Genomic DNA, 13,791 nt, shown 5'->3' on the forward strand with positions numbered 1-13,791 from the left:
CCTTTAGGGCATTATGCTAAGTGAAGTAAGTCGGACAAAGAAATGGTATCACTTAAATGTGGAATCTGGAAAAAAAAAAAAAAAGCTTATAGACAGACAAGCTCTAAGATAAAGAAAATAGACTGGTGTTTACCAGAGGCAGGGGTGGAGGTGAGGGTGGGAGTGAAATGGGTGAAGAGGGTCAAAAGGGCCGTTTTTAAACAAGTAAGTCATGGGAATGTAATATACAGCATGGTGACTATAGTTAGTAATACTGTATTGTATATTTTAAAGTTGCTAAGGGAGTATATCTTAAAACTTCTCATCACAAGAAAAAAATTTGTTCTAATTATGTAAGATGACAGATTTTAACTAGACTTATTGCAGTGATCATTTTGCAATGTACACAAATACCAAATCATTATGTTGTACACCTGAAAATAATGTTAGACAGTGAATATACTTTTTCTAATTTTAACTTTAAAAATATGGGCAATTAATCGCACACTTAAATCACATTGGCTGAATTCAATTTTAGTCCCTAAAGAATACTTATTTATGAAATAAATTCAACCTAAATTACTTGATTATTATTTTCTTTTGTTACTTATTTCAAACTATAAAGTTCATGTGCAAGATTATCCTCTATTATAGGTCTACACCTAATTATCTATAAACACTAACAGAAACAATACTGAACCAGTCAGGCACATCAGTTTCCTTCCATTCCCTTTTATTAATTAGTACTTCTAACCCAGCTCAACAACCAATCACATTTCAAATTACTGACTTGAAAAAATGTATTAGAGGCACATTTTAAAAACAAATACAGTACGAAATCTTGCTTTTCACTGAATCACTGAATTTTGTTTGTTTGTTTTTTGGCTATTTGGATTACTTTCTTCTTCTGGGTAAGTTTATTATGTAACTCTCATTCTTTAGACAAAAACCCACAGACTTAAAATGTATAAAAAGTTAACTCATTATTGTCAGCTGAAGACAACAAAACTAGCACCATAAGAACAACTGTACTAAATTTTAATGCTGTTCATTAATAGTTCCATTTTCCTGAGTTTGCGTTTGTTCTTTGGCATCGGCTTAGGATATAATCCATTTTTCAGAAGGTGTTCCTTGCTGAGGCGAATTTGAGCACCATGCTGAAGCTGGAAAGAGCATAAAGCTTGAAGAGGGCGAAGCAAAGTCTGTTAAGATAAAAAAAAAGATACTAAAAAAGATGTGACAAATCATGATATTCTATCTAAATTTTTTCTTTAGAAACAGGGATTATTATTTTATTATTAGCTTTTAACTATGAAAAGCAATAGGCAATCAAATATATGATAACTTCTAAATAAATAGTTCATTTAAATTCATACCTTACATACCACTAAGGAATTCCAGTAAGACACAAATACTAATTTTCCATATAGGTGATAAAGTCTAAATTTAGTTTTATACTTTAATATATTCAAACAGTACAAAAATTGTGGCCATTATAATAACTAATCTGTAACAGCAGACTAAAAGAGACATTTAGGTACAAATTAGTTAATTCAGTTTCAATCACAGACTAACACAAGCTTCCCGCTACTTGCTAACAAATGGATGATGGCAGCAATGGGTAAGTTTACTAATTCTCTCACACTACTCCATGGCCCACATACAAGTTAGATAACCACGTGTGGGTGCATTTGAAATAACTGTAACTGTATACATACCTGTCTGAACTCAAATACCTATAGGGCCAGACATATAACATAAACATGTGACCTAGGTGGACCTATAAGGTAACAGAGAATGGTGGAGGTTGTCAAACAACTGAGCATATGTCCTTCTTAAAGTTATTCAAATTCAAAAGTTAGGAAAAAAAAAAAAAAACATTAAGCTAGTGTTTTAAACATATTTGAGTCAGAATCTTTCCCTGGGCCTGAGATCCCTGATATAACACTTTTAAATAACAAACTTGATGGTGCAGATTGTTTAAAAAGAAAATAAAAGGAACAAAGATTTAACTATAAAAATTTCACAATGTCTATGTAAAAATGTATTCCCCCATATATACAACAAAAGTGGCAGCAAAGGGCTTAACAGCTTTAATTTACAATGAACTCTTACAAATATGTGGCAGTCACTGGTAGTTGCTTCTCCATATCCATTCTTTTCTTCCTTATTAAAAAAAATCTAAAATTTTATTCAAGGTGGCAATGTGTCCAGCTAGTAATACTACATTGACTAATGACAGTTTATCCAACAAGATGTAAGTGGAAGGCCTTGGGTTGGGACAGACCTAGCAGGCATAGGCTTTTGCCTTTTCTTCTTGCCCGGAACGTGACTGCCACATGTGGATGAACACATGTGACTACAGGACAATAAACATGAAGATTAAAGCCAAATACATACAGTGATGGACAGAAAGACAGAAGAAATCTGGGTCTCTGATGTCCTCTTCAGCTGCATCCCCAGCCCTAGACCACTAACTTCAGCATTTCTTATTACAGGAGAAAAATAAACTCATATATGGCCCAACCACTGCAGTAAGGGCTCTGTTACATGCAACTAAATGTAACTCCTAACTGAGACACACCAGTAAGAAAAAGACAAACATCTTGGAAAAGCTCTGCCTGACATTATTGTAGAGAGTCTCTTAGGTACGTTCTCATAATTTCTTTTTGTACCTTCAATTCTTCAAACAAGAGAAGAAATATAGAAATGACTATATATTACTTTACAGAGTCAATATAAGGAAGTGATTGAATCCTGAAACATCATACCTAGGAAACATACCTTGGACCATACACAGACTGAGACAATTGCTATTTTATGACATTTATTAGATTCTTCATAGATAGAAGAGTATTAATACTCCTATGATTAAGGGCCTTCAACTTTTACTTCCTGAAGATAAGATTCTATCAATTTTCTGAGTAATTAAGACAATGAATTTTGGAGATAGATCTGTGGTAGTCACTAGGGTTGTTCACAAATACATCAGTCATCTTTCATGATACATGATCAGACTGCATTTTCTAGCCCCCTCTGAAGTTAGGCATGGCCATATAACTTGACTTGGTTAATGAAATGTGAGCACAAATAATGTGTGTCACCTCTGGGCAGATGCTTTAAAAGTGGTGTATGATTCCTCACCTCTGTTTATTCCTTCCTTAAAATGATGTGTCTAGATGGTGCATCCATCAGCCTGGATCCAAGTGACTATAATTAGCAGCGGTCCCCCTGGCAATCCCACTGTACAGACAGTGTGTTATGCCATTCTGATTTTGGGGTTTTAAGTGACTGATACAATCACTTACTAGCTATGTGTTCCCAGATAAGTTAACCTCTCTTTGCCTCGTTTTCTTCATCTGCAAAGTGAGGAATATTATGTCCACCTTATAAGGTTATTATTATGGTGCACTCACATGATACATTTAAAGTGCTTAGCATATAACTTGATTGATAATAAATGATAATGTTTCTCTCTACATTCATAACATTATATCTGGGGCAATGTGAAGCTATATGAGAGGTTTACTGGTTCAGAAGAACAAAGAAAATCCTCTACTTACAAAATTAGTTTCTAAAAGTTTATTTGGGGGAAAATCAGTGTTCTGTAAATCCTCTGTCTATAGATGCAATGTGACAGTTTCAAAAGACCGTTATTAACAACTACTGGTGATGAGTAGAGCTAAGACATTTAGGTTACAGCACAAAGCTTTGCCACGTCTAGTTACAAAAGTTCATAAGGCTTCCAAGGTATGAGTAACCCTGGTACATATTATAATGGCAAAATGAAAATCACCATCTTTCAGTTCAATTTTTCTGTCAATCTATAGACAAGAATCAGAGGCGAGGAAAGGCAAAAAGATGAACACTTCTTGAGAGCCCGGTGTCAGGCAATTAACATACATTATCCCATTTGATTCTCATAACAATATTATGAGGTAACTATTTTTTGTATATCGCAGATAAGAAAACAAACACAAAGAGATTACATGAATTGCCTTCTGGCAAAAACTGCTGATGATAAGTGATAAAGTTTTAACTCAAACTTGCTTCAGAACTCATATCATGCTATCTCCAAGTGACTGAAAACTGCTCAAGAATAAAGGAAGAGAATGAATCAACAGACTAAGAAGGCCATTCTATGCCAAGTTCTTTATTTTGAGGAGCCCTACCTCTACAGAATGAAGCCAGCTGAAAAATTACTACTCTCCCCATCCTCTTAAGGTTTTATTAGGATGCCCCTAATAAAAGGTTATTGGGGGTAAAAGGCATGTTATAGCTTTCCTCCCCAGGAAGGAAAGAAAACACCTATTTCAGAGCAGATGTTCAGAAGAATGTACTGATTTTTTTATTGTAGCTAGATTTAAACAAGCTGGACTTGGTGTTCCCCCACTAAGAAAGCTAATTGTTTGCCAGATGTAATAATAAGCAACTTGGGATGTTTCATATGCTTTTTTTCTGCTCATGTTCCTGCGACCATCTTATCAGCACCTCCCAAATCACATGCCTGATTATCAAACATCCTTCTTCTACTCCTGGTCACTATAGTATAACCACTCCTGGTGACCAAAGCAAAAAGAATGAGAACTCTAGGACCCCACTTTTGCTTTGGGATTTTATGTTCAACTTGACCCACAGAAAAAAATAAAAGCTCCAAAAGCTGAAGAGATGATAGATCCTTACACCCTTCTATCTCTTAAACTTTGCCTGTTGTAAGATATTATACTAAAAACATAAGACAGGTTTCCTGCTGTGACAGTATATTAATTAATATCAGAATAATATATCTTATAAAGTTGGAAAGGGGGGAGCAGTAGCAGCATTTGTAGTAGTAGTAGTACAAACCCTATGCCAAACCCTAGCCCTATTATACTATAACTACTACTACTAAAACACCACCGTTACCAACATTAAAGCTTCTGTTTAGGAATGCAGTAAAGATTCAATTCCAATTGTGGGAATAATAAATATAAATCCATAGAAGATTCTTTTTATAAACCAAAAGAAGAAGAGGAAAGAAAATTTAAATTTATAGCCAAAGACCATTATATTTTTCCCTCAAGATTTAAACTTTTAATGAGGCCTGTGTCTGATGTTGGCTGATCCTAGGATTTTACATCAACAAAAAGGAAAATACAGAGACTGTACAGAAAGCAAGCTTAAACAACAGACTTGGGTTCCATCTTTCCTTTAAGACACCTAAAAATAATGTTGTTTTCTGCTGAAGAACATGCACAGATGATGGTTAAAAAACAAAACAGAGAGACAAGTACAGGCGTATATTAAGTGTTATATTGATGGAAGGTACATGGGAATAGGTGATAAAGTCAGAGGGGAGAAAAAAGAGTCTGAGAATACTCCCTGGTCATTTGGAGGAAGGATCTAGGATCCTTCACGCATTTTTTCCCTCAAAAGAGAGAAAGAGAAATTGCCTAGACCCAAAACTAAGTCTACTCATACAGATACACACAAAAATAGCCTACTCATGAAAGCCTACTTCTTTCAAAAGAAGAAAGTCTCCAACTCTGACACATACCATGGCTTAGGGTAGGGGGGAGGAAAAGGGCAATTCAATGCTTCTTCTGGCATTCTTTAACTCCCCTTGCTTTGGAGGTCTTTTGTTCTTTTTCTTGGTAACTAATCCACTTATCCAGTTACTCTGACCTAAGCTTTTATCCATTATCGGAATTTCCCTCATGGCTAAGGCACACTTTTATAATAGAAACCATGGTGTATAATGAGAAAGACAGAAAGAAGGCAGGAAAGAGCATACTTTGTGCGTGCGTGTGTGTGTGTGTGTGTGTGTGTGTGTGTGTGTGTTAGAGGAGGGAGTTATAAAACTCCATTTAGTTTGCTATTTTTTTCTCTTGTCATAAATGGAAAATGTCTTACATGTTCTAAAAGGTTGAGATGTTGTGAGCTCACTGAAACATTATTATTTACTAATGATTATGAATTATATAGGAAATCATCAGGCTTTCATGGAAATTAAATAAAATGTTGATTGCAGGTTATAACGTTTTCATATTCTGTAGGCTTTTTTCTCAAGAAAAATTATATCTTTTTATACCCTAAGCAAGGTTAATAAGATTAAACAGGAAGTTGGTATATCTCCTTGAATAAAAGCACCAATGGAAAAAATCTTGCTGTAAAATGTCCTTTTAAATAAAAAGAAAAAAGTCTAGTACAAGAGAACACAAAAGACTAAAACAGAAATACAGACTACTGAAAGACATATCTAGCCCCAAAAAACTATATTTAATGTTATGCTACTTAAAAACGATTTAGCATATTACAAATGCTGTTTGCACAGCTTAGAATGAATATTTAAATAATGCAATCTGGAACGTTAAACTAACAGAGAAACACCAGAGGGGAAAGGAAGGTTATAAAAGTGCACAAATTTCTATCACAGATACAGTCTACTTGTCACTTGTTACAAATTTAACAAGTTATGCATTTTTTAATTTTCTAGACAAAAATCTAACTAAACTCCTACTTTCACAAACTATGTAACTTTCCAAAGACATACCTCTTGTATGTAATTATTTTTCTCCAAGATAGAAAGAGCGACAGCTGCACACTCCAGTGTAGAAAGGCACCTATTAGTTGGTTGCGCCCGAATTACATACTGACTAGAAATGCTGGTTTTTAATTGCACCTGAAATCAAAAACAGAATAGAATGTAATTTTTCTTTTAAGTTTATAACTATAAGGTCTGTTTTTTATTTCATTTTATTTTTGCAGTATGGGGGCCTCTCACTGTTGTGGCCTCTCCCGTTGCGGAGCACAGGCTCTGGACGCGCAGGCTCAGCGGCCATGGCTCACAGGCCCAGCCGCTTCGCGGCATGTGGGATCTTCCTGGACTGGGGCACGAACCCATGTCCCCTCGATCGGCAGGCGGACTCTCAACCACTGTGCCACCAGGGAAGCCCCTAAGGTCTGTATTTTAAATACTAATTACTCTAATTTCCTTCCAAAATTGCCAGTTTATAAATATTAAATGTATCAATATCTTCTATACATAATATCCTTTTATTATTGTTTTGTTAAATAGAAGCTAGAGGATAGTTACACATCTAACAAAGAAAATGTATTCAAAATATATACAAATTCCTACAAATCAAAACTAAAAAGACTAATAACCCCCTCCCAGTGGGCAAAAAGAGTGAACAGACACTTCACAAAAGAAGATATACAAGTAGCAAATAGGTACATGTAAAAGGGCTCAACATGATTTAATGTAAATCAAAATCACAATGAGGGGCTTCCCTGGTGGCGCAGTGGTTGAGAATCCACCTGCCAATGTAGGGGACATGGGTTCGAGCCCTGGTCTGGGAAGATCCCACATAACACGGAGCAACTAAGCCCGTGCGCCACAACTACTGAGCCTGCGCTCTAGAGTCCGTGAGCCACAGCTACTGAAGCCCGTGCACCTAGAGCCCATGCTCTGCAACAAGAGAAGCCACCGCAATGAGAAGCCCTCACACCGCAATGAAGAGTAGCCCCCGCTCACCGCAACTAGAGAAAGCCCGTGTGCAGCAACGAAGACCCAACACAATCAAAAATAAATAAATAAAAATAAAATAAAATAAAATCATAAAGAGATAACATTTCACTCATTAGAACAGTTAACATCGAAAAGACTAACACCACCAAATGAGGATAGAGTAAATGAAACTCTCATACATTGAAGTGGAAGTGAAAATGGTTTAATCACTTTGGAGAACTGATGATTGGGATATTTTATTTTCTGGTTTATTCCTCCATTATTTCTTAAACTGATAAGCATATGTCTGTGTGGGTGTAAATCTATATAAACACACAGAGATACACACACATACCACACACACACACACACACACACACACACACATATATATATATCCACTTTTTAGATAAAAGTAGCATACTACAAAGATACTTTTCTCCATCGAGATAATATTTTAGCTGAGATAGAGTCAGACATGAGAAAGGCAATAGAAAACTGAATGTCAGCATTTTGGCCCTTTGATTCCTACTTTAATTAAATGAAACTCAAGTAATCTTACACTCATAAAGCCCACACTCTGATCAAAATCACATTTAAGGATATGTGATGGGAAATATGGTTTTTCCACTCTGATTGCTTTTTGTTCAAAAAATTATCCTCTACAACTTGTTTCCTTTCCTTCCTCAAAAAGAGATGAGGGGGGAAGGGGGAGGGAGAGAGAGAGGGAAACAAAGTGGGCATCATAAAAGATTCACTATAGAATGTATTGCCCTATATATGATTTTGGAATATATTCTTTAAAGCATATTTGACTAATTATATTTTAGATATCATATTAAAATTACTCTGCATTTCTACCAATGGACAAGATGAAAAATAGATGCAGGGAGAGAAAGAGATGGAAGAAAATGGTTGAGAAACATATATAATGATAAAAGAAAGCCTATGTTTAAATAACTGTAAGAATAATTCATGACGTTGATTAATTGTAATTACTAAAAGCTTTGATATTTCATCAGGTCAACCAGTAGAACAGAGTACAGACAACTACTGCTTTCAATACTTAATTCCAAGTCATCACTGGAGGAATTTATAACAAGCATCTGATTAAAACAAAACCTTTGGAAAACATGCAAAATTCATAGTGGATTTTGTTTATTGGAATTAATTTGATTTTTAAAAGAAATTTGTTATTTCGGGAGGGTGTTTTATTTCTTACTGTGGCTCACATGGCTGTATGAAAACAGAATTTGAAATATATCATTTGTTAAAAGACTTCAGAATATCCTTCACAAATCGTCTCTCTGGGAGTTACCTAGTAACTGGATATATTAAAAGAGTATATATAACTAAGATCTGTCATATTATTAGGATACATGTTATTAAAGCATGCTAATGTGATCTCACGGCACCTCCTTTTATGCTTACGTGCTATATCACCTTCATCACACACTTAATTCAGTGAGTAAATGAGCAAGACTAAAAAGAAACCCTGTTGATCCATCTTCTTGAGAAGTCACAAGCATCATAATAATTTCTCAGAAACTGCCTCATCTTCATGAATAAGTGTTCAAGAAAATCCAAGGCAAAATTAACTATTATAAGAAATGAAAAAAATTAACATATGATGAAAGTATGGTATGTAGAAAGAGGAACTACTGAAAGACCAATATTATTATATCAAAGTTGACAATAATTAATCACTTAATTTCAGTCATTTAGTTTCTCAGTTCCTGCTCACTTGATAAAAATCAGATAGCTGGACCTGATGGTATTAAAACCTATTTTTTAGTGATCAATCCCAAGATCATATAATGTATATGTAATTTTAATGCTACATTAATTATATATCATTATTATTATTATATTATGTATAATTATTATATACAATCTTCATTTCCAATTTTTGGAAGCCATGCTGATGCAAAGAATGCTTCAATAATTTTGATCTTCTTGGAAGTTGGTTCTCCATGGGTAGAAGTTGTCTGAGTGCTCTTAATGTGACTTCTTTAGGAACAGGAGTATCATTGGTTGGTTTAGAATTCTACTGGTATAGGTTGTAAGCCTATAATATAACTCCCATTTTAGAAACAGCCAACTCATCCAAATTTTACTTCTAGACTGAGCTTCAGATCTTTTCCACTGATTCTCTGGATTGGCTAAAATTTGAATTCCTTAAAATTCTTTTGTTGTTAATGCCTTCCTTTATTTTCTTCCATTAAATATTAAATATATATTTAATATATAAGAATACCAGATAACAGTTTGACAGCTATGATCACTGTTCAGATGCTTTTTTAAAGGGTTTTTACAAATGTCTCCTTCCTAGATAGACCTTTAGCTATTTTTGTGATTTGTGTCATTAATAGTGTGGAAGTCATAGCATGTTCAGTGGTTTAGTAATGACCTTTAGGACTCAAAAAACTATCCAAAGGATTAACATGCCATGGCTTATGTTTGCATAACATATGTCTTTAAAATAATTTACTATAATATAGTTAATTCTTTTGTCAAGAAAAATAAACTAAAAAAGACCTCAAAATTAAAATTTTAATCATCTCCACACACACACACCCCCAACAAATGCTGTATTTTTATAATTTGATGGTGATTACGTGTTATCTGTTCTCAGGCTCTTTTAAGACAAGTTTCATTATTACATAAAACTATTGTGCTCCTCACTTAATTATTAGGAGTCACAAGACATTCTCATCAGTTGATCAGCTTCCTTAAAGGTTTCTAGGAAAATCAATCTATTTTGCAGGCTTTCTGAAACAACCCTAGTCTAGAACAAGCTAAAAAAATTCTTTTTACTAACATTCTGAATTCCTTACCAGTGGAAGACACACATAAAAACCCTCCTTTCTGAAGCACCCTTTTTTCTATGATCTTTCACAAACAAGAATCAGTATCTGAGCTTATGAGCTGCCCTTTGAAGGAGAGGTACTAAATCTTTTCTTCTAGCCCCAATCCCTCAATCCACTTCATTCCTTTAATTTCCTCAGTTTAGTTCAACACTATGATCTAATAGTGATAAGAGTCCAGCTTTGGCATCAGACAGTTGCCAGTTTGAACAGAGACTTAACCACTTATATGCAAAGTCTCATGCACTTGGACAGTAAGTGCTATTCTAGAAAATGTACATATATTGTCTCATTTAATTCTCGCAAAAATCCTATGAAGTACTATTATCTCCATTTTACAGATGAGGAAACCAAAGTACAGAGAGGTGAAGTAACTTATCCAAGGTTCCAAAATCAATCATGGTAAAGCAGATAAATGAATTTATAGTCTTCTTTGAGAGCTTGAGCTCTTCATAACTAGGCTAAGAATTAAATGGATGAATTCTTAGGCAAATCCCAACATATTAAACAAATAAAACAAAGCTATTCTGCTGGAAAGCAAGGCTGAGGGACTCCTGAATAATTTTAGGGGTCTTATGAACACAGTGTAAAAAAAAAAAATGATAAAGGGGGAGGAGTCTTCTCAAGAATGAAAGTTTCTCACAAATATCAATATCTATGTCTTGCTCCCATCTTCCCACACTATGAAGCCTGTAAAGTTTTTACAGAAAGTTAAGATTCCAGGATTAATGTTGAAACTCAGAAAATTTGATAAAAATAAGGTTAAAGGGGGCATTAGTTATAGATAAAATGATAATATTGTGCTACTTCCAAAACACATTATTGTTTAAATTTTTTTTTTCTGAGTTGACCTGAGAAACTTCATTTCATAACAGTTTCTATGGTAAAGCACAATTCCAAAATTACCAAAGAACTTGTAGAACACATTGGGTTTAAAATTTAGTACTTTCTTACACATTAAAATGATAATTAAAGTTACACATTGCTTTTCCAACACACAAAAACTTTGATGTTAAAAATGCAAACATACAATTCAGAAGCCTAAAAATTAAGCACTTACAAATTTCAAATTTAAGCAAATCTAAATAATGATACAAAATTAAAATTCTGTTGAGTGACATATTTAATCAAATATCTTGACTAGTGTTTTTTCCTACTAATAAAAATATTTAATCTACCACTGTTTTTCACATAACTCCAAGTAGTACATATCTGAAGTCACTGAGAACTATGGGTATGGAAATATCTAGAGAAGGAAAGTAAAAACACATAGATTCATGAGATCACAGAATTGGAAGTTATCTTTATAAGTCAAATAGTAATCTCCACGTTCTCAGGCATAATTACTCTTTTTAAAAGTTTAGAATGACAGAATTAAAGTTTAAAATAATATTGAAATATAATAATTTCTCTTAAATAAAAAAAGTTTTATCTGAGTTTTTAAGCTTCCTCTTCAAAAAAAAAAAAGAATAGAGGCATGAAAACAAAAATTCCTTAAGATTATTGGCTACCATCCCTGGTGGCGCAGTGGTTAAGAATCTGCCTGCCAATGCAGAGGACACGGGTTCGAGCCCTGGTCTGGGAAGATCCCACATGCCGCGGAGCAACTAAGTCCGTATGCCACAACTACTGAGCCTGTGCTCTGGAGCCTGCGAACCACAACTACTGAGCCCACGTGCCACAACTACTGAAGCCCACGCACCTAGAGCCCGTGCTGCACAGCAAGAGAAGCCACCGCAATGAGAAGCCCGCACACCGCAACAGAGTAGCCCCCACTCGCTGCAACTAGAGAAAGACCACACGCAGCAACGAAGACCCAATGCAGCCAAAAAAGTTAAAAAAAAAAATTATTGCCTACAATAACTTCAGAGTGATTTCAGTAAATTAACAAAACATTACGCCATTAAACAAGCCAGAAAGAAGCATGTGACTATAGATTAAACGCCTTGGCATTACTTTCTGCTGCTATTTTTCTCAGCAATACTTAATGAAGACGAGTCTCTGTTGAATAATGCTATAGAAACTAACTTTTGTGATATCTCCTGAAATTGAAATTGTCCAAACTAAGCATGTCTACATGTATGCATTTATTCATACTGGGCTTACGTCAATTTATATCCTTTATTAGGAAACTTAGAACAGAAACTGATTTAGGATATTAGAAATTGATTTACTAGTCTCACCTAAGTAATAACCAATTTTATAATGTCTTGCTAGTGAAACATTTTCTCACCAAAGATAAATTTCATTTAACAATTACCATTTCTACTCATTTCAAAAGCTGTCATGCCTTTATAAACAGCTATTGGAAAATAAATCATAAATTAGCCTAGGTGTGAAATAAAGCACACGTTATACAATTACTTCATAAGTTCTATTTGTCACAAAAAATTTTTATTTTAAAATTTACTGAGTTAAATTGTACACTCTTTTACTTTATTAACAACACTTTTCTATAACCTTGAATTACAATAATGTGCATGAATCGGGAGATAGAAAAGCACAGCAACTAAAAGCATAAGAAAGGAAATTAGACTTATTTAAATTTAACTCTACATAATAGTAGTATGACCTCAAACAAGATTTAAACTCTCAGAGCCTAAAACATTAACAACCTTGAAGAATGATTGTGCTTTAAGATGCCCAAGAGTTTATAATGATTTTTGAAAATACTTTTTAAATGAAATTTTTTCATTTCTTGAACGACCTTGCGTGACTCTTTAGCTGCCTAATATTTTCAATATATTTTCTCATCTTCTTCTATCTCTGCACATGTGTAACTTATCTGTAATGTTTAATTGATTTTATGACAGTAAAACTGGCAGACGGACATAAAAAAGAATTAGCTAACAATTAAGTTGCTATGTTCCTTTGAAGAATAGAGTACAGAATACTTAAATGATAAGAAATTATGAGTTGCAGAATATCACAATTTTTTAAATTGAAGTATAATTAACTTACAATGTTAAATAGTTTCAGGTGTACAACATAGTGATTTGATATTTTTATACCTTTTTTTACCTTTGATCATTTTACACCAAAATGATCACCAGGATAAGGATAGTTAATATCTGTCACCATACAAAGTTATTAAAATATTATTGACAATATTCCCTATGTTGTACATTATATCTCCATAACTTTGTTATTTCATAGCTGGAAGTTTGTACCTCTTAATCTTCTTCACTTATTTTGCCCATCCCTTTACCCACCTCCCCTCTGGCAATCACCAGTCAGTTCTCTGTATCTATGAGTCTGTTTCTATTCTATTATGTTTGTTTTGTTTTTCAGATTCACACAGGGGAATTCCCTGGCGGTCCAGTGGTTAGGACTCAGCACTTTCACTGCCATGGCCCAGGTTCAATCCCTGCTTGGGGAACTAAGATCCCACTAGCCACACAGTGGCCGAAAATAAAAATAAAAAAGTAATATCACACAGTATTGGTCTTTCTCTGT

General features: G+C 34.3%; 1 protein-coding gene across 1 annotated transcript in view; it reads right to left on the reverse strand.

The window, feature by feature from the left end:
- Positions 1–452: 452 nt before the first annotated feature.
- DTWD2 (DTW domain containing 2) overlaps positions 453–13,791 on the reverse strand; it is a 99,272-nt gene continuing 85,933 nt past the window's right edge. Inside the window, exons 5-6 of the mRNA XM_065875131.1 lie at positions 6,512–6,640; positions 453–1,181 (exon numbers count right to left, since the gene is read on the reverse strand). Of these exons, the coding sequence (XP_065731203.1) occupies positions 1,011–1,181; positions 6,512–6,640 (300 nt within the window). The 3' untranslated portion in view covers positions 453–1,010. The remainder of the gene's footprint in view (positions 1,182–6,511; positions 6,641–13,791) is intronic.

This window comes from Phocoena phocoena, chromosome 3, assembly GCF_963924675.1.
Source record: "Phocoena phocoena chromosome 3, mPhoPho1.1, whole genome shotgun sequence".
Classification (NCBI taxonomy): Eukaryota; Metazoa; Chordata; class Mammalia; order Artiodactyla; family Phocoenidae; genus Phocoena; species Phocoena phocoena.